Source organism: Trypanosoma cruzi, assembly GCF_000209065.1.
Source record: "Trypanosoma cruzi strain CL Brener chromosome Unknown tcruzi_1047053507357, whole genome shotgun sequence".
Taxonomy (NCBI): domain Eukaryota; phylum Euglenozoa; class Kinetoplastea; order Trypanosomatida; family Trypanosomatidae; genus Trypanosoma; species Trypanosoma cruzi.
In genome coordinates, this window is record NW_920619.1 from 2,326 (window position 1) to 27,817 (window position 25,492).

The window sequence follows — 25,492 nt, forward strand, 5'->3', positions numbered from 1 at the left end:
ATGCACACCCATGCAGGCCCGTTGGTGCTCTCTTTTGCACCACACGCACCGCTGCCGTCCTGCCTGGCTGCATGGGCGGAGCACCGTAACTGTTTCTGTTTTGTTTTTATTGCATTGAGTGGGCGACCTCTCTCTCTCCCTGTGTGTGTTTTTTGCTTTACGGGAGCAATGAGAGTGTGTGTGCTGGTCGTCCCACGCTTCTTCTTTTTGTTATTTTTTCACTTGTTGTTTTACTTGTGGTTGAGAGCACCCATTATCCTTGTTTTTGAATTGGTGGCATGCTTTGACTGCGGACGCCTAAATTCTCTTGTTGTATTTTCTCTTTTCTTTTGAGCGAATGTAAGTGTTTTTTATCCTTGTCAAGCCATGAAATGTTTTCTTTTACGTACTGCATGCGTCAGTTGATCCACGTCACTTCACGGTCTGCAGTGCTTCTGTTTGTGATGTGTTGTGCTGGCGGGTGCTTTGTTGCCAGCCTGACGTGCTCCTGCTCCTCTGAGAAAGCGATGCGTGCCGACAGGGCGAAGTCGATCCCGGCTGTGGTGAGGGACGTGCCTTTTGGATCTGAGGGTGCGTCGCAGACATGCACCGTCATTGGGAGGAATGGATGGACGCCCATCCGCATCAATGTGTCGACAAGGGACCTGGATGGTACCAGGAAGTATTGCAGCTCAGAGCGGTATTGCGCAATGCATTCATTGTTGGCAATTGCGAGTGTGAAGGTGACGTTTTTCTATGCTGAGAAAAGAGAATTATTTGTTTCGTTATACTTTGCAGCCACTGTTCGTTAATGGCCTGCGGGCTGTCCGTAGCGATGTGGCCAGTTTTTCCTTTTTGAATGATGCTGTCGTGCGAGAGGGTGTGTTTCCAAATAGTCGGATGCCCAGTTGTCGAGGACGGCGGCATTCCCACAGCGTGTGCGGCAGGGCCTCCCGTGGATTGTCGGGGCTCAGCGGCTGGTGGGTTGCAGCAGAGGAGTGGCTGAAGGGCTGCGGCTGTCATTGGAGCTTGCAGAGGTGCGTTGTCCGCTTTTTGCTCGTTGATACGCTTGACATTTTCGGTAGTGACCTGCGCGTGAGGCACTTGTTGGGAAGACTGTGGAGCTGTCGCAGGATCCACATGTGAGGCCTTCTCCGACGATTGGAGTGCCAGGGTTAGTGCGTCGGGCGTGTGCCTTCATATTGTGGACGGACGAGAAGACGCTGCTGCAGCTTGGGCAGGGCGACGTTGATCCGCTGCTCGTCATTCTACGAGGAGGTGCCGTCGACACGCCAGGTGGAGGTTCCGGAGGAGGTCGGGGTGGTCCTGCCTCTTCAGTGTGAGGGAGGAGCAGCACCACCGACATAAAGGGTTGCTTGTGACCTGCAGGGCGCGTGTCGGTCTGCCGAGGAGTGGGCAGGAGTCGCATCGCACCTGCGCACAAAGACGTGATTCGATGCCCGATGTCTGCCTGGACACCAGGAATGGTCTTTTTTTTATTTTACACGGACGAGCGCCTGGCGTGCGGTGTGCACGACTTCTTCTTCCTCCTCGACTTCCTTCCAGTACAACCTCTTGACGGCGGCAAGGAAGTCCACGTGCCAGATTGGGATGCCTCATTGCTGCAGGGATTCTGCAATCGTGGCTTCTTCGTCAGCGGCCTCATTGCGTGGGATACCGCAGTGCGATGGGGAAAATATAAGGTCTGCAGGGTGAACTCGCTTCACCAAGGAGAGCAGCATAACCCAAATTTACTCAGTAACGCGGTCACGCATGGCCAGTGGGGCAACGCGGAGTGCCTCAATTGCCGACAGGGAGTCCGTCGATACCAGGACTCGTGTGGGCGATTGGGATGTTTCCAGACGAGGAGGTATGAGACGTATAATGCCATTTTCAATGGCGGGTCACTCTGCCCTATATGAGCGTGCGAGTCTGCCAGCTGCTGCACGATGGACCTCCACAGGAAGATCATTTGTCTTTGTGGAGTCGTACAATAGTGCAGCGGATCCAGATGCGAGTTCGGCAAGGGATGAAGAGCCGTCTGTCCATAATTCAAAATCATAATCTCCTAGAGAGGAGTAAAGGGAATCAAAAGCCGTGCGCTTGACATCGTCAGAGGTGTCTTTGGCAAAGAGTGGCTGATAAAATTCCACTTTATTGCAACTCACGGTGTCCCAGGGAATAATTCGATGTTGGGTAATAGGAAAAGCGTGATTGTGGTTGTGGGGTGTCCCAATAATGTCACATACGCGTTCTAATCCATTAATAACTGCATTTCTTGGAAGCGGGATTGATGTCACCGCTTTCCTATGCATGGACAGCGACACAGGTTCCGAGTAGATAAGGGAACGCAAATCCTCGTGATTATGGAAACGTACATGGCGTTCGTGTTGTGTAAGTGCACGACGCCAGAGTGTCTTCCGGAGCGGGAGAAGATTGGCTTCCAAGTAGACAAATGTATCTTCCGTTGGTGCACTAATGCCAAGGGATGTTGTACAACTGTCGCGGTACAGTACTTCCGTATTATGGAGGTAGATGAGGGCGAGGCATGGGAGAATTGCATCGCCATAATATATTGACACACCATGAACATATTCAATCAAAAGAATCGCATGGTGTGGTGGGACGCACCAGCCTCTGCGAACAGTCGTAATTGGTAACGACGTGGCATGGTCTGCTTTGCAGCGGTGGAAGCGTGCGGACCACAATTAAGAAGTTGTTCAATCGTGGCGCCCAGCAACCGCACCGAGTGTGACTGAATACGTAGGTTCCCATTGCCAGGAAGGAGATCGGCCATGTCCTTGTCAGATCGTGTGCGTGAAGAGATGTGGAAGAGAGCAGCTTCACTCTTATCAACGTTGATTTTTAGGCTGTGCTCGGCAGCCCATGTCGTTATAGGTGACAGGGCGGGTTGCATTGCCGCAGCACATGCATGAATGTCCGCACCTGAGGCAAAAAGTGTGAGGTCGTCAGCGTACATGAGTGCGGCGGCAGAATAGCTGTTCTCCAGGCGGCGCAGCAGATCATCCACACAGTGGAGGAAGAGTTGGGGTCCCGGGACGCCGCCTTGCGGTACTCCAGCTGAGGCAAGTTGTTTCCGGGAGTGCTGTTCGCGAGTGCATACCCTAATATAGCGGCCCCGCAGGTGGTTGTGCAGCCAGCGTTTGCTTCGGTAGCCAAGGCGCGGGAATCTGTCAAGCATGCCGAATAACTTCCCATGGTCAATGGTGTCGAACGCAGTCGAAAATCAATCAAGGCCACGAGCGAGCGATGGCGACGAGGGTGGCGTGTGTGGGAGCGCCGCCTCCAGGGCGTTCATACTCCACAATGCCAAACTCATTCAATCCACGGCAATTTTACCAATAACAAGTGTCACCACGTCCGATGTTGAACGCGAAGGTGTAAATCCAAATTGACGTGGGTGGTGCGGCAATAACGCTGACAGACGGCGATGAATCATTCTTTCGGTTAATTTTAGTAAAACAGAGAGCAGCGTGATAGGTCTGTAACTCTCTGGGCGGCATGGATCCTTCCCAGGTTGGGGAATGGGAATAGTGTCCACCGTATTCCAGGAGCCAGGCAGGCTGCCATTTGCGAAGGAGCTGTGGATCATCGTTCTAAGAGTGTGCCGCACGCAACGGGCCCGAGATGGTGCAGGAACTCATTCAACATGTCGTCGGGGCCAGGGGCTGAGCCGAGCGAAAAGTCACGGATGGTCACGTCAAGTTCATACGGCGTGAAAGGCCGATCCATTTCCCAGTCACCAGGGGGCAAGGGAGTGCAGCAGCAGTATAAGGTAATGTGGCACGTGAAACCCGCACAAAATGACTGACAAGCAGATTTGCCTGTTGCCGAGGCAGAGCACAGACGCGGCCCGAAGATCAGTGCGGAGCACAACCGATTCCAGAGGATGAGGGTGCGGCGCCGCCACGCCGCGAAGATATCGCCAGCTTGGGCTGGGTGAGGCTCCACGTCCTTTCGCGCGGGCTTCCAGAAGCATAGCGAAGCCACGGCGTAAGGCTTGATTTTGTTCCTCCACTTTTTGGATTAATTCGGCTCGAAGCAGGCTGTCTCCTGGTGAGGCGATGTGTGCTTTGTGTGCTGCTTCCGCGACGGACTCGGCTTGTTCCATTTTGTTTGTCCAGATCGTTTTGGGCTGTCACGGCTGCCGCGCGGGATATGGCGCTCAGCTGCTCGCAAGATACCACTGCGAATGTCCAACCATGTGGACGCGGCGGCAAGGACTGTTTTACACAACGAGGTGGAAGTAGGCCAATCCGCTTTGCGAAGGGCGAAGGTGGCTTTCTCCCGCCGAGGCAGCGTGTTGGCTATTCGCGGAATGCCATCGTCCATCCCCACCGAGTAAGATATTAAGCAGTGGTCCGAATCCATGTAGGGGGCCGATTGCCAGTGGGTGACACGCAGTACGCGTCACGCAGCCACGTCAGGGAACGAGACATTACGATTTGTGCTCCGTGTTGCCTGCGCCGGGTCATTTGCCAGCCCAAAATCCATTTCAATTAAAGTAGAGGACAAATCCTCTCCTCCAGTCGTTGAAGGTATGTGACTGTCCCAGAGTCCATGATGCAAATTCAGGTCACCCGCGATAATAGCTGCGGGGCCTAAGCGACGAATGGCACTAATAAACGAAAAGCTTTGAACGGTTGCTGTGGGAGGGCTGTAGAGATTCACCACGCAGGTGCTGGGACAGCCCGGTGGAAATGCACGGATAGCAATGGCCTCCAGGAGGTCAGTGCCAGGGAGCGACAGGCGCTCGCACGGCAGAGAGTGACGCACCAGAGTGGCAACGCCACCAGCGCGCCCAGTGAGGCCTGAAGGTAGTCATTATGGCCATATAGTTTTGCCGCTGTGGCACTTCGAGTATTTGTTTCCTGGAGAAGAACGATGACAGGTGGATGCTGCTCCAAACGCACAGCAGATGCAATATTTTTTACGGACGAGAGGCCTGCAATGTTAAGCCGCCAAATAGTGATGAAGCCATCCTCCTCGGTTCCAGGGTTCTTTTGTAATTCACCGCAACGGGTGATATCAACGGAGTGACCGCAGCGAAACGGCCGTGCAGTTTTGTCCGACAGCCTGCAGGCAGACCGCTTCACCTCCCCGCACCGGGCATGGCGTGGAACCCTCTCGAGGGGAGGAGTCGTCTTGTTCTCCGTCGTGTTTGCCGCAATGCACCGCAGCGGAGTTCCTATATGCAACCAGAGCCCCAGCACCGCGACAGGGTGCGACTTCATCGCTGGGGAACTTGGATAGTCGCGACGGATGGCGGTGTCGACGTTTCCAAGTCAGCCGGGGTTGGAATACTGCTTTCATCCCTCAATTCATCGGAGATAATAGGAAAGGCCAGTATAAACTGCGGTGCACGCCCATGCAGCTACAGGACGGAATCCCGTGCGCTGCTTCTAGCCCTGGAGAGGCTGATTACCCCTCGTATTCAACACAGGCATAAAACCCTGCTTGGGGTTACAGACAGTCAGTCTCTTCTTGCGGCTTTAAATAAGGGCCCGCTCAGTCAGACAGACTGGACGGAGGACCGGATCTGGCAGCGTCTCTTGACACTGACGTGTGCTGGCTGGTCCGTGCACCCGAAGTTTTGTTGCGGACATTGTGGAGTACATGCTAACGAGCTTGCAGATCAGTATGCGACGCAGACTATGGAGACTGGACAATACACGGAGCAAGGAATCGCACCTTTATGGCATACGGATCCGCTGACATGTTTTACTACCCTGCTCACCAACAAGTGGCCTAGTACCATGCATCAGGACACCCACCACTACCTGCTTGGCGGCGCCAGGCCATCAGATCCAGGCGGCAAGCAACCGATTACTCAGGAAGCCCTCGACCAACAGGAACGGACAAACACTGCATGAGCAAGGTGCGGGGAATCCGAGCTCTGGGGCCGACTATACTGGGCTGTGAGAGATTGCACGAACCAATGCCGTTTCTGCAACATCTCACCGGAACACTCCGCTCTCATGCGCTCCAACGACGATCCCACTGCACCGGGGACGGAAGCTGTTCCCCCGACGACAAGGGAGGCCGACACACCGCCCTTGGAGAGACGGCCCTCCACACGGCGTCGGAAGAAGAAATGCCCGCACTGTGACGCCACACTGGTGGGACACACGAACCCCAGCGGTCACCGTCGGCGATTCCATCCGGAACATCCTCCACCGCTTCCCGAGCTCAAATGCGATTTCTGTGATATGGTCTTCCCCACACGTAGAAGCACCGCACAGCACAGAAGTCGCTGCGCACACAACCCAGACGCCACACGACATCTAAACAGAAGTGCCAGGAGGCGATCTCTGCTGCCACCGCAGGATCAGCCTGCTTCCACAAGCACGCCAATTGGCCCGCAGGAAACCTTGCACCATCTGCTTCTAGAATGTCCAGGCACCTTGGCTGTGCGCCAAAGACTGGGCATTGCACAGGACCTTCGCCTCGGAAAGTTCTCTCAATGGCAGTTGCTTCACAGCAGGAAACTCATTTCGCTGCTCGACCACCTCCTCGGCAACCAGATGACATCGTATGGCTAGACGTGCCGGTAAGAGTACGGAAAAAATAATAATGAGCATTCTCTCCACTACAGAGACGTGGTGCATCTTGCGATCCCGCTGGCGGCTCTCCCGTTCCACCGCTGTTTTTGCGCAACAATTCATCACCGTCATTTTTGTGATTTGGTCGTCTTCGTGTTGCGCTCCGGGTTCTCCTTCATCGCCTTGCGGTGTTTCCTTCGCCGTCCCTGGCGCCTGTGACTCTCCCGTGACGGTTTGTTCCGAAGCCTGACTGCCCTGGGAGGTCCTCCCGCCACCAGCGTGCACTTCACCTGCTGCCTGCTGAGATGCGTCAGGGCCTGGGGATGTTGTGTCTGCAGCGTGCCCTCCGCCCAAAGACCCTGGTCCACTTGCACGCATCTGAGCAGCAGAAGCACTGCCAGTGCCGGACGGATTGCAATTGTTCTTTTGCATTGGGTCGCTACTGGATTGATCCTGCCTCGTCGGAGCAGTGAGTGATCCTGCGGAGGTGGGGTTGTGGCCCTCACCCGCGGTGTTTTCTCCACCCTCCTCGTCTTCCTCGTCTTCCTCGTCTTCCTGATTGCTATTGTCCTCAGATTTCACATTCCCCTTTCGTCCAGAGCCATCGGCCACGGACCCAAATTCCGCAGCCATCACAGCTGCCGTCGCTCACACGCACGAGCAGCTGCACATCACTGCAGGAGCCAACGGGACGCAGAGAACACGGCCAGTCATCATCACGAACAGTGGAGCCGCCTAACGCTGCGGAGCCGAACTGCAAAAGCATAGAAAACAAAAGGAGACACAGCCGCTACACCACCGCACAGCAACAAATGACAGCACCCCAGCAGCAGCAGCAGCGCACACCACGAGACAGATGGAATCAGTGAAAGGGCAAAAACACACAAAGCCCCCGCAGCAAGCAAACAGAAAAAAACACAAAAACACAATTAGAAACAAAACGCAGGTAAAAAAACAACAATGAAGTAAAAAATGCAAAAACACACAAAAAACAAGGGGCTGCATCGAATGGCTCCAGTGTGCATGCACACGCACCCAAAAATGCGTCCACGCAAAAAAGTTGTATGCGTGTAGTGCATATGAGTGTGTCTGGGATGCGTGCCAAGTGACGGATACAGGGAACAGCAGCATGGAGCACACAGCAGAGCAGCGGAAGCAAATGAAGCAAATCACAATCATTACTTATTTTCTCTTATTTAGTTACATCGGACCACAGTGGACGCACACAAATCCACGCGGTGGAGTGCTGGCACGCACAGCACGCATACACCTCTTCAGCCCACAGCGGTGTACGCCAGCGCGGATACGGCGAGCAGCAGCGGGGCACACATCCACGCAGAGCTGCTGAGGCTGCCGTCCATTTCGCGAAGACGTGACGGTGCGCGGGTGGTCGTCGTGGTTGGCGCCTCTGTAGACGTAATTGGTGCCTCTGGCGCAGTGGTCGTCGTCGTTGTTGTAGTGGTCGTCGTGGTCGTAGTTGGTGCGGCGGCCTTTTTTTGTTCATTTGACGTGTTAGTGTTCGCATTTTCCGCCTTTTCATTAGTGGATTTCTCACCTTCTTGTTCCAGTTTCGTATCATTGAGATTCCTTTGCGACTGTTCCAATTCGGTTACTTTAGCCTTTGTCTGTGACGTATGAGACACCGTATCCGGTACATGGTTTATTTCTTTTCCTTTTTCGTTTGTCTGTGGCTGAGGGGTTATAATGGGCTGATCCCTCGCCTGACCTCGTCCCCCGGTGTTTTCATCATTTTGATCGGAATCCTTTCCACCTTTACCTGTTGCATCTCCACTCTGCGTCACGCACACGGACGGGCAGCAGCACAGGGCGAGCACCAACAGGGCGCACTGCAGACGGCACGTCATCATCATCGTGAGTGTGGTCGTTCAGTGGTGTGGAGCTGATCTGCACAGTGAGGGACATGGAGAGCAACAGGGGAGACGAGAGGTGCGGCAGACACACACAGAGGGCACACCACATGAGGAGAGGGCAGCAGCCAGGCATGCACCGTACGCCGCACACCACGCACGACACACACTCCAATCCACGGCAGCAGGCGCGCACACACACACACACACACACACACAGCCCTGCCGCAACACCAACACACAGATGGAAGAGGGATAAGCAAACAGGAGCGGCACACAAGGCTCCACCGCATGCACATACGGCGAGAGCGGTCCGTCGTGTCGGCACCCCTCATGGAAAACACGCACACACACAAGATGCAGCGCACACAGCAACACAAAAGCAAAGAACAAATTTAAAGGAGAGATCCCCGCACACCACGTGGATTGTTGGTCCACGGGAAGTGCAGCCAATATTCATCACAAAAATAATTCAGTTTCCTTTGGCCCTCCTTCATATTCGGCGCACACCACTTCATGCAGGCCTGGGAACCACAGCAGCAGCAGCCGCACACACAAAAATAAGTGCAGTGGATGGAATAAGGCAAGCAACCATTTATTTGTTTCTGTTTGGATGTTGGCAGATGTCTGCATGCTTTGTTTTTTTTTTGCGGAGGGCAAACCCTCATGCCTGGGTCGTGTGTTGGGGATTTCTGCAGGGTGCACAATTTGTTTTTTCCTCTTGTGAATGTTTCTTGTGTTGATGAAGCCAAGAATTCGATTTGTGTTGTTCCTGCTTCTCGCTGGTAAATTGTTGCAATAGATGTTTGATTTTCCTTTCGTTGCTGTGGCACCTGATTCCTCACCGTTTATTGTGGTGGAAATAAAAATATGTGAGTGGACTCCCACACACCAGAACGCACCCTCGCTCCTATTTATTGGTGCATGGAAGGGCATGTGTGTTTGGTGGTGTCTCGTCCATATATTTTGTGGGTGTACATTCCCCTGCAGGCTGAGGGCAGGGTGACGCTCCGTCGCGGTGCACTTCTCTCGCATGCCGCCCACTGTGATTCATCATGCATCACCCCCTCACATACTCCGTGGTGCCACACCGTTGATATTATTGCAGTCGCAGTGATTCCGCGTAATTCACGCATTTGATTGCGCCACAATACATCCGCTCGTGTGGCCGCCGCATCCAAACAGCGGTGCCCAACACCGTGAGCGGCAGTCCACATCCCTGCATGTCCCAACGCAGTGGTGTTTGACTGTCAGCCAGGCGCCAGACAACAAGAGAGTCGTGTGCTGGCAGTACAACACACGGAGCTGCAGTGAATGACTCGGGCGGGGACGCATCTATTCGTCGCAAAGCAGTGAAAAGGAGTCGGCAAAATAATGCCGGCTGCATTCACAACACCACATCCACAGCCAAAGCATGCGACGTGATGTGTGCTTCACTAGTGCTGTGAAATGCCTGCAGACGACGTTACTAGTGGAGGAATGCCACCCATGATCAGCGGACAGACAATAATCGGCATGGGAGGCCACAAAAGGCAGCAACGACGCCAGCAGCAGGAGCAGCTCTCTCTCTCTCTCTGTCTGTGTTGCCTCCGAGAAGTAAATATTCCACCAGCCGCAGCTGACTGTGCCATCGTGACACTCCATGCACGTCGTGGCTGCGTCAACACATCCTGTTCCCTGCTGCGCCTCAAAGGATGCCTCAATCCGTCCACTAAGTACATCGATGTGGGCCGTGCCTCGGCTGTTCGTGAGGACCGCAACGATGTGAGGGTCACCGAGTCGCAGCATGTTTGTTGTGGCGTTGTTGCATGGCACCTGCACACACACACGCAGCGCCTGCATCCCTCCCTTTTGTGTCCGCCCTCTGCCGGAGTGGCCACACACACGGGCAGCGGCAAAATCACTTCACCCTCGACGATCCAAAATCAACACCGACATCCCTCGCGACGCAAAGATCTCAGTTGCCAGCACGGGCTTCCTGCCGCTCTGCCATCAACGCTAAAACACGGCACAGTGCACGCACCTATTTCCCTCGTGTGCAGTCAGCCGTTTGCTTCACACATTCTTCGATGGGCTGACGTCCACAAAAGCACGCCACAAAAGGCCACTGTGATCGCACACGCTCTTGCGATGAGCGTCTGTGTGTGCATGGATCCGCTGCTCACACGTGCTGGCAGGCAGCCTGCAGCCGGTGCCCTCGTGCCAGTTCGTCGGCTCCAGCACGGAAAAGAGAAAACGGCCTATTCCCGATGCACTTATTCCCACCAGCAGCACCAACACGCTGGTCGCCAGCCGTCATTCCTCAGCACATCCAGGAATGCTGAAAAGTGACGTGGAGCTGTCAGCCAGCAATGCCACAATCCCCGCACACATGTCGGCTCCACCAGAGAAGACACACAAATCACAAACAACACCCTCCACATGTCATCCGAACATCATTCCGACACACCGCGACACGCCAAACAGAAGTATTCGTCACTCCAATGCACCTCACACAATCACATAGTCCATGCACCACGCACGGCAGCAGCTCACACGCGGTCAAACAAATGCTCTTCGGATCAGTGATATCCACGTGCTGTGGTGGGAATTAAACAAAAGAGACGAGCCGCCAAACCCCAAAAGAGTGCCACGACTGGCCGCAAGTCAACGGAACGCAGCCACTCAAATGAATTCAGTCCTAATGCCCTCAACCTCCCACCTTTCCCACAAAATCTGCAAAAGATTTAAGACAAACGCACCGTCCAATAAAATTGTTGTAAAACACCAGATTAAGCCGCAGTGCCTTATGCTGTAATCCGAGGACATTGTTGTCGCCTTCACGGAGGCAGGCGCACATCTGTGATTCACAACGACGCCGAACACCTGCAACGACATCTTCAGAAACTCAATGCTCCTACCACATCAGGAAATGCCAATGCAACATCGGTCCGTAACAAAATTTAAAAACAGTAAAATTCTTCACACAGACATCAAAGTAGACCGTGCCACGCCGCCGTCGGCCGCGGCTGGGCACAGGAGCTGGGGCGCCGCAGCAGCACCATGCAGTCCTTTCCGGTTGTTTGCGTCCGCAGTGTGTTGCAACACGGCGGCGAGGCAACCGCTCCGTGTCCGGCTCCCATTCACCTCCACAGCCTGGAAGTGCGACATGGCTCGGCCCACGCGCATCAACGAAGGATACTTCTGTCCACCTGTAAGCCAATTAAACAGCGCTGCGGAGGATCATTGAGTTCCGCGCACCCACACGGCACGAACGCCTCCCACTTCTCCGACATATTGGGGACGTGCGTGGCGTGACCTGCTCGGAAACCAGAGTTTAGCCAACACTTAGGAAGGCGGCAACGAGTATTCCGCTGCCGGGCGATGCTGTACTTGACGGAATGCGACGCGTCTGTAGCCACATGAGGATCTTCCCGCACCACCCCCACGCCCCTCATGCTGGGCAGCGAATTTTCGTCTGCGACACTGTGAACTGCGACGAGGTGAGCGTCTTCCAGCCACGGCACGCCCAAGACGCCCCGGATGGCTCGTCGTCTCTCGCTCAGCATGCATCTGGATCCGCTGCAATGCCACTTGACTCCCCGGACAGCCGAGCTCCCTGTGGGGCCTCACCGCACAGCTGCTGACAGCCTTGCATGCACCTGCCGAGCGGAGTGTCCTGCCACCGAGCATGGCCTCAGACAGTTCCCAGTTCCCCGTCTGGCAGCAGCATCCCAATCGCCCACACGAGTTCCTGCCGCCACAGACTCCCTCTCGGCGATGGAATCACTTCGCCTTGGCCCGCTGGCGGTGCACGACGACGTCACCGAGGAAATTTGTGCCGTGCCGCTTTTGCTGGTGGATCGAGTTCGCGCAGTTGGCTTCAAATGTTCACCATGACACTGCGGAATCCCACGCAACGTGACAGCGGACGCTGACGCCATCATGGCACGATCCCTCCCGCAGGACTGCGCCAATGCCTAGCACGTGGGCTCCCTCGCTGCAGTGAAGCGGCCGTACTGAAAGAAAGTCCGGGAGGAAAAGGAAGGCGCGCACACCGCATGACAGGCGGTCGACGGTGTGGCGGAACTTTCTTCCTGGCGTTGACCCGGACATCGGTCCCCGAATGGCGGCACTGCGCACAGGCGCGATGCGACTCCTGCCCGCTTTTCGTCAGACCTGCGCGCGCCCTGCGGATCACAAGTAACTCCCTGTGTCGGTGGCGCCGTCCCTCCCTCACTGCGGTGAGCGGCCCGCCTCTGCCTCCGCCGGAGCTTCTTCCAGACGTGAGCACCACAACTCCTTGTCGACCAGCGAGCGGCGGATCGAAATTCTCCTGCCCAATCTGCGGCAGAGTGCGCTTGTTTGTCCGCAGTATGAGGGTACATGCTCGACGTGCTCAGCCTGGCGTTCCGATAGTTTGAGAGGCCTCACATGCGGATGCCGCAATGGCTCCGCCGTCTTCTTAACAGGTGCCTCGCGCACAGGCCGCCACCGAAGGCGCCAGGCATGCCAGCAGGCAAGGCACGCAGGAAGCACAAACGCGGAAACTCGAGGTGGACCGACTCTTCCGCCACCGCTTCATCACAGACGCCACGTACTGCTGATCCCCGACGGATCACGGGAGACTCCGCTTCATCTACTGCGGGAATGCCCTGTCGTTGAGACTAAGGACTGCGACTGTTTGGGACTGTCCCAGCGTGCACGACGGCCCGCATGCGACTGCATACTTGCCACTTTTGTACGGGCAGCCCTTGCGCTATTTACTCATTCCGGCGCGACAAACACAATATAAAAAGTTATTTTGTGATTTATATTGGCTGCGCTTCCCGTGGACCAACAATCCACGTGGTGTGCGGGGATCTCTCCTTTAAATTTGTTCTTTGCTTTTGTGTTGCTGTGTGCGCTGCATCTTGTGTGTGTGCGTGTTTTCCATGAGGGGTGCCGACACGACGGACCGCTCTCGCCGTATGTGCATGCGGTGGAGCCTTGTGTGCCGCTCCTGTTTGCTTCTCCCTCTTCCATCTGTGTGTTGGTGTTGCGGCAGGGCTGTGTGTGTGTGTGTGTGTGTGTGTGCGTGTTGCCGTGGATTGGAGTGTTTGTCGTGCGTGGTGTGCGGCGTACGGTGCATGCCTGGCTGCTGCCCTCTCCTCATGTGGTGTGCCCTCTGTGTGTGTCTGCCGCACCTCTCGTCTCCCCTGTTGCTCTCCATGTCCCTCACTGTGCAGATCAGCTCCACACCACTGAACGACCACACTCACGATGATGATGACGTGCCGTCTGCAGTGCGCCCTGTTGGTGCTCGCCCTGTGCTGCTGCCCGTCCGTGTGCGTGACGCAGAGTGGAGATGCAACAGGTAAAGGTGGAAAGGATTCCGATCAAAATGATGAAAACACCGGGGGACGAGGTCAGGCGAGGGATCAGCCCATTATAACCCCTCAGCCACAGACAAACGAAAAAGGAAAAGAAATAAACCATGTACCGGATACGGTGTCTCATACGTCACAGACAAAGGCTAAAGTAACCGAATTGGAACAGTCGCAAAGGAATCTCAATGATACGAAACTGGAACAAGAAGGTGAGAAATCCACTAATGAAAAGGCGGAAAATGCGAACACTAACACGTCAAATGAACAAAAAAAGGCCGCCGCACCAACTACGACCACGACGACCACTACAACAACGACGACGACCACTGCGCCAGAGGCACCAATTACGTCTACAGAGGCGCCAACCACGACGACCACCCGCGCACCGTCACGTCTTCGTGAAATGGACGGCAGCCTCAGCAGCTCTGCGTGGGTGTGTGCCCCGCTGCTGCTCGCCGTATCCGCGCTGGTGTACACTACTGTGCGCTGAAGAGGTGTATGCGTGCTGTGCGTGCCAGCACTCAACCGCGGGGATTTGTGTGCGTCCACTGTGGTCCGATGTAACTAAATAAGAGAAAATGATGATTGTGTTTTGCTTCATTTGCTTCCGCTGCCCAGCTGTGTGCTCCATGCTGCTGTTTCCTGTATCCGTCACTTGGCACGCATCCCAGACACTCGTATTCACGGCACGCATACAACTTTTTTGCGTGGACGCATTTTTGGGTGCGTGTGCATGCACACTGGAGCCATTCGATGCAGCTCCTTATTTTTGTGTGTTTTTACATTTTTTACTTCATTGCTGTTTGTTTACTGTTGTTTTTTGTTTTTAATTTTTTCTTGTGTGTTTTTCTTACTGATCAATTACTGCGGCGTTGTGTGTGTTTTTGCCCTTTCACTGATTCCAACTGACTCATGGTGTGTGCGCTGCCACTGCTGCCATTTGACACTTTGCGGTGGCGTGGCTGTGTGGCGTGTCTCTCGTATTGCTTCCTTTGCGTTGACGGGGAGTTAGTTTGTGCTGAAGGCTGCACGCAAGTGACAGGAGTGATGGCGATGATGATGACTGGCCGTGTGCTGCTGGTGTGTACCCTCTGCGTGCTGTGGTGCGGTGTATTTGGAATTGCGGTCAATGATGCTGGCGGTGTTTCTGATGGCAGTGAGTTTGAGTATTTGTTCCTAAATTGGAAAGAACTGCTAAAGAACGAATGCGAGGCGGAAAATTCTAACGAAAAGAATTTGAGTTCGAAGAATTTGGCCGTGAATTGTTGTGTACATCGTGCCATGCATGAGCTTTGTAAAGGTGTTTACTCTAATCTGTTCATGGAAACTGAATTCCCTAATGTTGAGGGTGTTTGCAAAAAGTACGCTGAAAAACCAGATGAAGTCAAATGCCCAAAACAGCAAACCCAACTGTCGCCAGTTACGGAAAATTCAGTGAAAGTATCAGTTCCAGAAGCACTGGGAAACGAAGGAGACTTGGGAAAAACACCGGAAGAGGCACCTCTGGCGGATCCACCAGCGAAACCAACAAAAGGACCACTATCCTCGCCAGTGGGAGGACAACCTGCCAATGCAGATGACGTGCCGGTACCAAATTCAGAGAAAAGCCCAGTAAGCACGAAGTCAACAAACGATTCGAGAGAAGGGGACACTGAAACAATCACAGACACCGATCAGGAGGAAACATCTACCAGTGAAGCCGAATCAGCCACACCAACACCCCCGGTTGCCAGCGATAATGATGATAGCAACGAAAAGGACACGGACACTGGAGAAGAAGTTCCGAACAATGCACCGGAATCCGATGGTGCAGAGACACAAGAAGAAAAACAAGATGAAAATAAAGAAGCCAATCCGAAGGAAACACCAGGAGAAGCCACAGCCACGAAAACCACTACGCCGATGACTGGCAACAGTGACGGCGGCACCGCTGTCTCCCACTCCACCTCCCCTCTTTTGCTTCTTGTTGTTGCGTGTGCGGCTGCTGCTGCGGTGGTGGCCGCGTGAGAGTGAGGGAGAGAGAGCCGTGCACCGCCCGCACACACACTCGTCTTTCACCCACTCTCTGTGTGTGTCCCCTTGCATGGACTCTCGCCCTCACCTCACCCCACGAGGCACACACATAATGTGCCCATTGTATATATTGCATGCACACCCATGCAGGCCCGTTGGTGCTCTCTTTTGCACGACACGCACCGCTGCCGTCCTGCCTGGCTGCATGGGCGGAGCACCGTAACTGTTTCTGTTTTGTTTTTATTGCATTGAGTGGGCGACCTCTCTCTCTCTCCCTGTGTGTGTGTGTTTTGCTTTACGGGAGCAATGAGAGTGTGTGCGCTGGTCGTCCCACGCTTCGGCTTTTTTATTGTTTTTCATTGTTTTGTGGTTGAGAGCACCCATTCCGCGGGCTGCGTGTGTGTGTTTGTGTGTGATGATATGAGTAATTTGCGTGTGTTCTATCTGCCTCTCTCTGCCGTTGCTTTCTTCTGACTCTCTTGTGGCGCACAGCTGCCCTGCAAGTATATCCACTGACAAACACACATGCACACACACACACACACACACCATTATGCATACTCTGTAGAGCGGCGTGATTGCTGAGGACGCACGCAGAAGATTCTTGCTGCGAAGTCCCTTGCGAGAAGGGAGGACGGGATCATGCGATTTACTTTTGACATGTTGCAGGCGTGCAGTCGATTGGGCGGTGTGGGTTAAGGTGCCTGGGACAAGTGCGGATTGCTTCTCGTCCAGTTGCTGCCGTGTCTCTTTTGCTGCTCATCGGCCGATGTGGGATTCGTCGGCTGTGCGGGGTGATTTGCGCCGGCGGTCGAGTGGGTGCGCTGGAGGGACAAGAATTAAAACGACCGGCGGCAGCGCTTTATTGCTGCGAAGGACGGTTGTGCTCTTTTGTAATTTGCTGGTTGCTTTGCTGGGTGTGGGTGTCGCTCGGTGTGTGCTGACTTGCAAATAATGAATCACCCGCCGTGGCTCCTGCTGGTGTCAACAGTCGCTGTGTGTTCCCGGTGCACTGTTCTTCCTTCTCGTTCCGTGTGTCTGTGTGCGTAAATTGTTGTTGCTGGGAGTGACTGCGGCGGGGATGATGGCGCCACTCACTGTGGATGGGTGGCGGTGCTTATTCTTTCACCCCTTTTTATTAGCCTGTTTTTCTTCATTTCTGTCACTCTCTTACGAAGAAAGCAAACAAGCACTAAACGCTACTGTGAAATTCGAAGGCACTGAAAGGAACAACAGCACACACACCGCCCACACAAACATATTTATATGCTCTCAAGTGTTGCTGCAGTGAAGGCACCCCGCACACACAACCGTCGCCGCGTGACCGGATCCAGCGGAAGGAGGAGGGAAGGAAGAGAGAGTGAGCCGCAGAGGCCCAACATGTCCCGGCGTGTGTTTACTTCCGCGGTGCTGTTCCTCCTCGTCGTTATGATGTGCTGCGACACTGGTGGAGCTGCAGCCACTGAGAACAGTGTTTCAGGGGCTTCAACTCGGGGATATTCACGGAAGAAATACTTTGATTGGAGAGATACAAATGATAGAGAAACAGTGAGTTCTTTAAGTGTTCCAGTTCTTGTTGAGATGGATGGTGATGTGTTTGCCGTTGCCGAGGCGCAGTGCACGGAAGCCAGTAAGAGCGGTTTTACTGGGATTGCTTCGAAACTCCTGACGTTGACTGATGAACCATCAAAAGAGGAGTTTGATACAACTAAACTGAAGACACAGGTACTGGAGGAATGTCCTGCCGGAAATAAGGGTTGTGCCTCCCAAGCAGGAGCTCAGGACGCCTCCCAAAGCCGGAAAAAAGTACGTGTGAGCCGGCCAACAACAATTGTGAATGGGAGTCGTATTTACATGTTTGCCGGAACCTACGGTTTTGAAGTTACTGAAGGCGTTGATCAGACCGCTGCAGCAGCTAAATGGGGACTTTTGGGGGCTGTGGGAAACGTCAGTATTGATGGGAGCAGCGATAAAAAAATTTATTGGAAAGACACTTCCGTTATCCCGTGGACTGATTTTGAAAAACAACACAAATCCTTGACAGGGCTGATTGGCAGCGGTGGATCGGGTGTTCAGATGAAGGACGGTGCGCTTGTGTTGCCCGTGGAAGGAACGAAGGATGGAAAGGCCGTTTCGCTGATCATATACTCCTCAGCCACTGAGAGTGGGAAGCTGTCGAAGGGGATGTCTGCCGATGGCTGCAGTGATCCCTCCGTCGTGGAGCGGGAGAAGGGAAAACTCATGATGATGACTGCGTGTGATGATGGCCGCCGCAGGGTGTACGAGTCCGGTGACAAGGGGGAATCGTGGACGGAGGCTTTCGAGACACTCTCGCGCGTGTGGTTCAACAACCAAAAGGGAAATGAGAAGGGCGTTAGAAGCGGTTTCATCACAGCGACGATTGAGAACAGAAACGTGATGCTCGTTACTCTGCCGGTGTATGCCAAAGAAAAACAAAAAGAAAATAAAAAGGGCGAACTCCATCTTTGGCTGACGGACAATACTCACATTGTTGATATTGGGCCGGTGTCCGGGAAGGACGAAGACGTCACCGCCAGCTCCCTGTTGTACAAAAGAGCTGGAAGTGGAAATAATAATAATAATGAGAAGTTGATTGCACTGTACGAGAAGAAGAAGGGCGATGGGAAACCATCACTCGGCATGGTCTCAGTGCGTCTGACTGCGCAGCTGCAGCGGGTGAGGGATGTGCTGGCGACCTGGAAGAAAGTGGACGAACGTGTCTCCAAGCTGTGCCCCACTTCAAGTGCTGCGGTGAGTAAATCATCTGACACTGCCTGCACTACTGATAAGGTCACGGATGGGCTGGTTGGCTTTTTGTCCGGCAATTTCTCTGATAACAAATGGAGGGACGAGTACCTCGGGGTGGACGCCACAGTAAAGAAAGGAACGAATGGGGTGGCAACATTGCATGGCGATGGAGTGACGTTCACAGGAAGCGGTGCAGGGGCGCAGTGGCCTGTTGGCAGTCAGGGGGAGAATCAGCTGTACCACTTTGCAAACTACAACTTCACTCTTTTGGCGACGGTGTCCATCCACGGTGAGCCGAAGAGTGGCAGCGTCCCTTTGATGGGTGTGCGTGCAGGTACTGACGGTGGAAAAAAACTTATGGAGTTGTCGTACGGCAGTGGAAAGAAGTGGCAGGTGCTGTGCAGTGACGGAACAACCAAGAAGCTTAAAAGCACTTGGGAGACAGAGACACAGTACCAAGTGGGCATTGTGCTACAGAACGAAAAACAGGGCTCCGTGTACGTCGATGGTCAGCGTGTGTGTGGGAGTGCGCAACGTGGATTGGAGGCAACAGAACCGCAAGAGATCTCCCACTTCTACATTGGAGGGGATGGAGGCAGCACAGGGGGCCAAGGAGACGTCTCTGTGACTGTGAGGAACGTCATGCTGTACAACCGCCCGTTGACTTCTTTTGGCCCCGATGCCGAAGTGGAAAAAGATGTTGCGTCACCAGCGGGAGCTGTTTCTCGTACCAAAACAGGGGATGAACTGAAAACGGAGGGGAAGCCTGCCACCACACAGCAAGTGCCGACGGCTCCGGGGTCCCATGCCGTTGGAGAAGCAACGGGTGATGCTGGCAATGTTTACAGAAGCGGGCTGCTGCCGCTGCTCCTTCTGTTGGGATTGTGGGGGTTTGCGGCTCTGTGAGGAGTGACTGGCTGCCGCGTGGAATACCTGCGCCCTCTCGAGCACAGAAATACTATTCCCCGATAAATAATATCTCTCATACTTTTACTTTTTTTTTTTTGCGTATTTTAAATTTATTTTTCTGCTTTCTACTTTCCTGTTTTTTTCTGTTCGTTTTTTTTTTTTTTTTTCTCATCCCCCATCCTTCTTTTTTGCTTTTTGGGGCAATCACTATGGACTTTTTTTTTTTTTCTACTCTTCCCTCTTTTTTTAATTGTTTCTTCTGCACTCTTCCTGCGAGGGGTGCCGTGTGTTTCCCGTCCAACTGCTCCACTCGCACACCCACCGACACGCTCATGACGACGGCCTTGTGCGCCTCGCCTGCTGCACGCATGAGGAGGGGCCGCGACGAACGGCGCGCTGAGGGAGCCGTGACGTGTGGGCGTGCGACGAGGGCCTGTGGGGCGGAGCACACATTTCTTTCCCTCTTGTTTTGTTTTCTTGCGGTCAGGGCGGGCAGACACTCGCAGCGCCACACACAGCCACACCCTGCCGCCGTGTTTTTCTTTTTTTTCTTTTTTTTTGTTTTTGTGGATGGTGTGTGCTGCCACCGTGCGTGATTGTTGAGGTTGTGCCGTACCGCATGCATCGCTGCCATCCAGCTGTGCCTCTTGCTGTGCTGATGTGCCTCCCTGTGCTCCTCTTTTTTTTTCTGCTCCTCCAACAGACGCCCACACACATAAGTACTTGCACAGTGGTCTGCAAGAATGTATTTGCACTGCCGGGTGTGTGTTGCTTGGTGTGTGCTGAAATGATGACCCGGCTGCACGATGGCCTTCTCCGGCGATGACAGTCGCTGTGTTCTCGGCATACACTTCCACACACTCTTCCTTGTCTCTCCGTGGGGGCGATTGCGGCAGCAGCGTGACCTGTGGCAGCGGCTGTTGGTGCTGCGGAGAATGAGGCGCCGAGGAACAAGAGGGCGAACCTGCTGGACGCGATTACGATGGCGGATGAAAGCTGTTTCGTTGCCTGTGCTTCGTACATTGCCAAGAATGCGCCGTGTCGCTGCCTGACGGGATGCCTGCACTTGGCGCCCTTCGAGGCATTGTGTTCTTTCATTCAGTGTGATGCCACAATTATCATGGCAGCATCTTTCCTCAACGGCTCTGGGTGTGACAATACGAATGACGGCAAAAGGAGCGATGAGGATTATGGTGACGACTTGCACCGAGGGGCGGATTATTTGCGTGTCTTGGTACACGAATCTCAGGAGGGTTTGAATGCCGTCCCCACAATTCCCGGCCTTGCGGAACCGTTGGCTTTCGCGCTGTCACCCGCCGTAATTAGTGCCCCATGCGTTGAGGCTGATCCATTTACCGTGGGGTCCACGCAGCAGCTCTCGAGTGTTTGTGCTGCTGGTCCTGCGTTGGCCCTTTCACATGTATCTCAGCGTTGCCTGGCGTATGATTTGATGTCTGTTTTGTCCAGGCCGCTGCCTCCATTTTTTCTTTTTTTGTGCCCAATAAGAAACACTTTGCGTTGCGGTGGATATTTATTTGCGTGGCCGTCGATGCACGTGACGATGCTCAACGGGTGTGTCTTTTGTTTGGCGGGCACGAGGGAGACTTTGGTGTGTGCCGACACCTCCGCGAAAGTCTTCTTTGACGGATCGAGGCGAAAATAAGGGAGGTCTGTCCGCTGCATCTCTCAAGGCAGCTGCGAGGCACTCCGGACGCACAGAGTGAATGGATGGATGCCGCGCAGCTGGGGAGACCAGTTTTCTTCTTCGCCCTCCGTTGCCAGTGGAATCGAGAATCCACAGCGTCACTGCCAGCTGCATTTTACTGCTGGGGATCGACTGTTCTGAAGTTGCCCGTCTAATGTGAATTGCAGCGCCAGTGCAGGAAGACACTTTCACGCATTGCGAGTAGTTGCTCCAGCCTCGAGCTCATCAATCTTTACAGCGGGGAGCAATGCATCTTGGTGGCCGGTGACGTTCAGACGAGTTTGTTTCACTTCACCCGCCTCGTATTTGTGAGGGACACTGCGCATCGACCCTCCCCAACAGTCCCATCACCTTCACTTTCCCCCGCCGCTCGCTGCCATCTGCTGACGGTACAGTTGTTTGGCTCCGCCAATAATGCGCTCGTGAAACGTCCTCTCCGCACTCTGCAGGATTATTGCCGTGGAGGAGTTGATGGCATATGGTGCGGGTGTGGCGTCGACGGAGTCATCCACGCTTTGTCTTAGAAACATGACTCTGAGTCGTGTCAGTCATGCCGTGCGTACCTTTTCTTGTTGGGAGTCTTGTGGGTGTGTTTGAGCCCTTTTAGGAGCCTGTGTAGAGAATGGTCGCGGGAGAGCTGGCGAACTTAGTTAATATATATATACATACCCTGATAAGACGAATATACACTTCTTTAAGAAACCTTTCTGTCTTATGAACTTTGGGGAGGCCACGACTTTAAGGACATCAGGGAGCCGACAGCGGCTGGATAATTTCTTATTTTTATTTTTACCATCGCACTCACCCCCTTTTTGTTCCCACCACGCGGCGGGGTCTTGTGACTGCAGGACCCCAAAGTCTGCCACCTCGTAGGTAATAAATAAATAAATATATGCATCCTATCCGAATAGAGTGAACGGGCCACGATTGTGGCTAACGGATGGTGTATAAATGTATAAACATGCAGTCACCTGGTGTTAAGCATTGAGGGTGTGGTGAATCCACACTCTTATTCTGTTGATCCCTCACTTATTTCTATCTTGTTTGGTTTCTATTATTGAGAAACTCAGGATTTGGCTAGCGGCCCAGATGATTATTCTTTATTGCAACACTTTACCAGCGAAAGGCAGGAACAACACAAATCGAATTATTGGCTGCACCAACACAAGAAAAATTCACAAGAGGAATGAAACAATAATTGTGCACCCTGCAGGAATCCCCAAAACACGATCCAGGCATGAAGGTTTGCCCTCTGCGAAAAAAAAAAAAACAAAGCATGCGGACATCTGCCAACATCCAAACAGAAACACAAATAAATGGTTGCTTGCCTTATTCCATTTCCTGCGCTTATTTTTGTGTGTGCGGCTGCTGCTGCTGTGGTTCCCAGGCCTGCATGAAGTGGTGTGCGCTGAATATGAAGGAGGGCCAAAGGAAACTGAATTATTTTTGTGATGAATATTGGCTGCACTTCCCGTGGACCAACAATCCACGTGGTGTGCGGGGATCTCTCCTTTAAATTTGTTCTTTGCTTTTGTGTTGCTGTGTGCGCTGCATCTTGTGTGTGTGCGTGTTTTCCATGAGGGGTGCCGACACGACGGACCGCTCTCGCCGTATGTGCATGCGGTGGAGCCTTGTGTGCCGCTCCTGTTTGCTTCTCCCTCTTCCATCTGTGTGTTGGTGTTGCGGCAGGGCTGTGTGTGTGTGTGTGTGTGTGTGTGTGCGCGCCTGCTGCCGTGGATTGGAGTGTTTGTCGTGCGTGGTGTGCGGCGTACGGTGCATGCCTGGCTGCTGCCCTCTCCTCATGTGGTGTGCCCTCTGTGTGTGTCTGCCGCACCTCTCGTCTCCCCTGTTGCTCTCCATGTCCCTCACTGTGCAGATCAGCTCCACACCACTGAACGACCACACTCACGATGATGACGACGTGCCGTCTGCTGTGCGCCCTGTTGGTGCTCGCCCTGTGCTGCTGCCCGCCCGTGTGTGTGAAGGCTGAGACTCGGGAGATCATTGCTGTTCCTGATGCTGATACTGAGAGAAAAAGCACCAGTCCATCGCGCCTTTCATTAGAGAATATTCCGGCTGAAGGTGAAGATAATATAAACGCACCCAATCCACCGTCCATTGCACCGGAGGCAGCCTCAGAGGTGGCCGGTCAGTCAATTTTGTCAAGTAATGGGTCCGGTGAGAGACCGGAAAAAATTGACGAAGATGGACAAGGTTTGAGCGATCCTGGAAAGAAACCAAATAACTCGACCAATGAGTTACGGACAGAAACTAATAACGGTACGACAGGGTCAAAAAATGGCACGAGTCAGTCCGCAGACCAAACGGATCCGAACGCCAAAGATCCTGCCGCAACGACCGCAACGACCGCGGCACAGGTACAAAGTGATAAGGCCACAACGACGACTACCACAGAGGCGCCAAGTAAAACCACTACAACAAAGGCACCACGTGATACGACAACAAAACCGCCAACTACGACAACCACCCGCGCACCGTCACGTCTTCGCGAAATGGACGGCAGCCTCAGCAGCTCTGCGTGGATGTGTGCCCCGCTGCTGCTCGCCGTATCCGCGCTGGCGTACACCGCTGTGGGCTGAAGAGGTGTATGCGTGCTGTGCGTGCCAGCACTCCACCGCGTGGATTTGTGTGCGTCCACTGTGGTCCGATGTAACTAAATAAGAGAAAATGATGATTGTGATTTGCTTCATTTGCTTCCGCTGCTCTGCTGTGTGCTCCATGCTGCTGTTCCCTGTATCCGTCACTTGGCACGCATCCCAGACACACTCATATGCACTACACGCATACAACTTTTTTGCGTGGACGCATTTTTGGGTGCGTGTGCATGCACACTGGAGCCATTCGATGCAGCCCCTTGTTTTTTGTGTGTTTTTGCATTTTTTACTTCATTGTTGTTTTTTTACCTGCGTTTTGTTTCTAATTGTGTTTTTGTGTTTTTTTCTGTTTGCTTGCTGCGGGGGCTTTGTGTGTTTTTGCCCTTTCACTGATTCCATCTGTCTCGTGGTGTGCGCTGCTGCTGCTGCTGGGGTGCTGTCATTTGTTGCTGTGCGGTGGTGTAGCGGCTGTGTCTCCTTTTGTTTTCTATGCTTTTGCAGTTCGGCTCCGCAGCGTTAGGCGGCTCCACTGTTCGTGATGATGACTGGCCGTGTTCTCTGCGTCCCGTTGGCTCCTGCAGTGATGTGCAGCTGCTCGTGCGTGTGAGCGACGGCAGCTGTGATGGCTGCGGAATTTGGGTCCGTGGCCGATGGCTCTGGACGAAAGGGGAATGTGAAATCTGAGGACAATAGCAATCAGGAAGACGAGGAAGACGAGGAAGACGAGGAGGGTGGAGAAAACACCGCGGGTGAGGGCCACAACCCCACCTCCGCAGGATCACTCACTGCTCCGACGAGGCAGGATCAATCCAGTAGCGACCCAATGCAAAAGAACAATTGCAATCCGTCCGGCACTGGCAGTGCTTCTGCTGCTCAGATGCGTGCAAGTGGACCAGGGTCTTTGGGCGGAGGGCACGCTGCAGACACAACATCCCCAGGCCCTGACGCATCTCAGCAGGCAGCAGGTGAAGTGCACGCTGGTGGCGGGAGGACCTCCCAGGGCAGTCAGGCTTCGGAACAAACCGTCACGGGAGAGTCACAGGCGCCAGGGACGGCGAAGGAAACACCGCAAGGCGATGAAGGAGAACCCGGAGCGCAACACGAAGACGACCAAATCACAAAAATGACGGTGATGAATTGTTGCGCAAAAACAGCGGTGGAACGGGAGAGCCGCCAGCGGGATCGCAAGATGCACCACGTCTCTGTAGTGGAGAGAATGCTCATTATTATTTTTTCCGTACTCTTACCGGCACGTCTAGCCATACGATGTCATCTGGTTGCCGAGGAGGTGGTCGAGCAGCGAAATGAGTTTCCTGCTGTGAAGCAACTGCCATTGAGAGAACTTTCCGAGGCGAAGGTCCTGTGCAATGCCCAGTCTTTGGCGCACAGCCAAGGTGCCTGGACATTCTAGAAGCAGATGGTGCAAGGTTTCCTGCGGGCCAATTGGCGTGCTTGTGGAAGCAGGCTGATCCTGCGGTGGCAGCAGAGATCGCCTCCTGGCACTTCTGTTTAGATGTCGTGTGGCGTCTGGGTTGTGTGCGCAGCGACTTCTGTGCTGTGCGGTGCTTCTACGTGTGGGGAAGACCATATCACAGAAATCGCATTTGAGCTCGGGAAGCGGTGGAGGATGTTCCGGATGGAATCGCCGACGGTGACCGCTGGGGTTCGTGTGTCCCACCAGTGTGGCGTCACAGTGCGGGCATTTCTTCTTCCGACGCCCGTG

The 25,492-nt window shown here is 53.9% G+C and overlaps 12 protein-coding genes and 1 pseudogene across 12 annotated transcripts, besides 20 other annotated features; 10 read left to right on the plus strand and 3 right to left on the minus strand.

Annotated features, from left to right (window-relative positions):
- Positions 1-12,987: part of a sequence feature (areas not merged during assembly with more than two copies in the genome that could not be assigned to a particular haplotype) that runs on past the window's edge.
- Positions 372-791, plus strand: Tc00.1047053507357.10 (surface protease GP63, putative; the record flags this gene model as incomplete). Its single annotated transcript, XM_807144.1, has 1 exon — positions 372-791. The coding sequence occupies one exon, from the start codon at positions 372-374 to the stop codon at positions 789-791; it is 420 nt and encodes a 139-aa protein (XP_812237.1).
- Positions 1,443-1,901, plus strand: Tc00.1047053507357.20 (uncharacterized protein; the record flags this gene model as incomplete). Its single annotated transcript, XM_807145.1, has 1 exon — positions 1,443-1,901. One exon carries the CDS (start codon positions 1,443-1,445, stop codon positions 1,899-1,901), a length of 459 nt encoding a protein of 152 aa, XP_812238.1.
- Tc00.1047053507357.35 (uncharacterized protein) lies at positions 3,740-4,111 on the minus strand (the record flags this gene model as incomplete). The annotated part of the gene is made up of 1 exon (XM_807155.1): positions 3,740-4,111. The coding sequence occupies one exon, from the start codon at positions 4,109-4,111 to the stop codon at positions 3,740-3,742; it is 372 nt and encodes a 123-aa protein (XP_812248.1).
- Tc00.1047053507357.50 (uncharacterized protein) lies at positions 6,387-7,175 on the minus strand (the record flags this gene model as incomplete). The annotated part of the gene is made up of 1 exon (XM_807146.1): positions 6,387-7,175. The coding sequence occupies one exon, from the start codon at positions 7,173-7,175 to the stop codon at positions 6,387-6,389; it is 789 nt and encodes a 262-aa protein (XP_812239.1).
- Positions 7,446-7,537: a sequence feature (A-rich).
- Positions 7,817-8,413, minus strand: Tc00.1047053507357.60 (mucin TcMUCII, putative; the record flags this gene model as incomplete). The annotated part of the gene is made up of 1 exon (XM_807147.1): positions 7,817-8,413. One exon carries the CDS (start codon positions 8,411-8,413, stop codon positions 7,817-7,819), a length of 597 nt encoding a protein of 198 aa, XP_812240.1.
- Positions 7,929-8,022: a microsatellite.
- Positions 8,604-8,629: a microsatellite.
- Positions 9,860-10,741, plus strand: Tc00.1047053507357.71 (uncharacterized protein; the record flags this gene model as incomplete). Its single annotated transcript, XM_807153.1, has 1 exon — positions 9,860-10,741. The coding sequence occupies one exon, from the start codon at positions 9,860-9,862 to the stop codon at positions 10,739-10,741; it is 882 nt and encodes a 293-aa protein (XP_812246.1).
- Positions 12,988-13,113: a sequence feature (areas merged during assembly that could not be assigned to a particular haplotype. This can correspond to areas where the two haplotypes were merged or to regions with more than two copies in the genome that were merged during assembly.).
- Positions 13,114-13,987: a sequence feature (areas not merged during assembly with more than two copies in the genome that could not be assigned to a particular haplotype).
- Positions 13,440-13,470: a microsatellite.
- Tc00.1047053507357.80 (mucin TcMUCII, putative) lies at positions 13,652-14,248 on the plus strand (the record flags this gene model as incomplete). The annotated part of the gene is made up of 1 exon (XM_807148.1): positions 13,652-14,248. The coding sequence occupies one exon, from the start codon at positions 13,652-13,654 to the stop codon at positions 14,246-14,248; it is 597 nt and encodes a 198-aa protein (XP_812241.1).
- Positions 13,988-15,354: a sequence feature (heterozygous, Esmeraldo-like haplotype).
- Positions 14,043-14,136: a microsatellite.
- Positions 14,806-15,765, plus strand: Tc00.1047053507357.90 (mucin-associated surface protein (MASP), putative; the record flags this gene model as incomplete). Its single annotated transcript, XM_807149.1, has 1 exon — positions 14,806-15,765. The coding sequence occupies one exon, from the start codon at positions 14,806-14,808 to the stop codon at positions 15,763-15,765; it is 960 nt and encodes a 319-aa protein (XP_812242.1).
- Positions 15,355-18,837: a sequence feature (areas not merged during assembly with more than two copies in the genome that could not be assigned to a particular haplotype).
- Positions 16,287-16,320: a microsatellite.
- Tc00.1047053507357.100 (trans-sialidase, putative) lies at positions 17,038-19,446 on the plus strand (the record flags this gene model as incomplete). The annotated part of the gene is made up of 1 exon (XM_807150.1): positions 17,038-19,446. The coding sequence occupies one exon, from the start codon at positions 17,038-17,040 to the stop codon at positions 19,444-19,446; it is 2,409 nt and encodes an 802-aa protein (XP_812243.1).
- Positions 18,838-19,719: a sequence feature (heterozygous, non-Esmeraldo-like haplotype).
- Positions 19,529-19,710: a sequence feature (T-rich).
- Positions 19,720-22,617: a sequence feature (areas not merged during assembly with more than two copies in the genome that could not be assigned to a particular haplotype).
- Positions 19,986-20,015: a microsatellite.
- On the plus strand, positions 20,481-21,626 carry Tc00.1047053507357.110 (annotated as a pseudogene).
- Positions 21,760-22,252: a mobile genetic element.
- Positions 22,618-24,229: a sequence feature (haploid, Esmeraldo-like haplotype).
- Positions 22,847-22,874: a microsatellite.
- Positions 23,065-23,754, plus strand: Tc00.1047053507357.130 (mucin TcMUCII, putative; the record flags this gene model as incomplete). Its single annotated transcript, XM_807151.1, has 1 exon — positions 23,065-23,754. The coding sequence occupies one exon, from the start codon at positions 23,065-23,067 to the stop codon at positions 23,752-23,754; it is 690 nt and encodes a 229-aa protein (XP_812244.1).
- Tc00.1047053507357.135 (uncharacterized protein) lies at positions 23,843-24,289 on the plus strand (the record flags this gene model as incomplete). Its single annotated transcript, XM_807154.1, has 1 exon — positions 23,843-24,289. One exon carries the CDS (start codon positions 23,843-23,845, stop codon positions 24,287-24,289), a length of 447 nt encoding a protein of 148 aa, XP_812247.1.
- Positions 24,030-24,121: a sequence feature (T-rich).
- Positions 24,230-25,492: a sequence feature (areas not merged during assembly with more than two copies in the genome that could not be assigned to a particular haplotype).
- On the plus strand, positions 24,392-25,180 carry Tc00.1047053507357.140 (uncharacterized protein; the record flags this gene model as incomplete). Its single annotated transcript, XM_807152.1, has 1 exon — positions 24,392-25,180. The coding sequence occupies one exon, from the start codon at positions 24,392-24,394 to the stop codon at positions 25,178-25,180; it is 789 nt and encodes a 262-aa protein (XP_812245.1).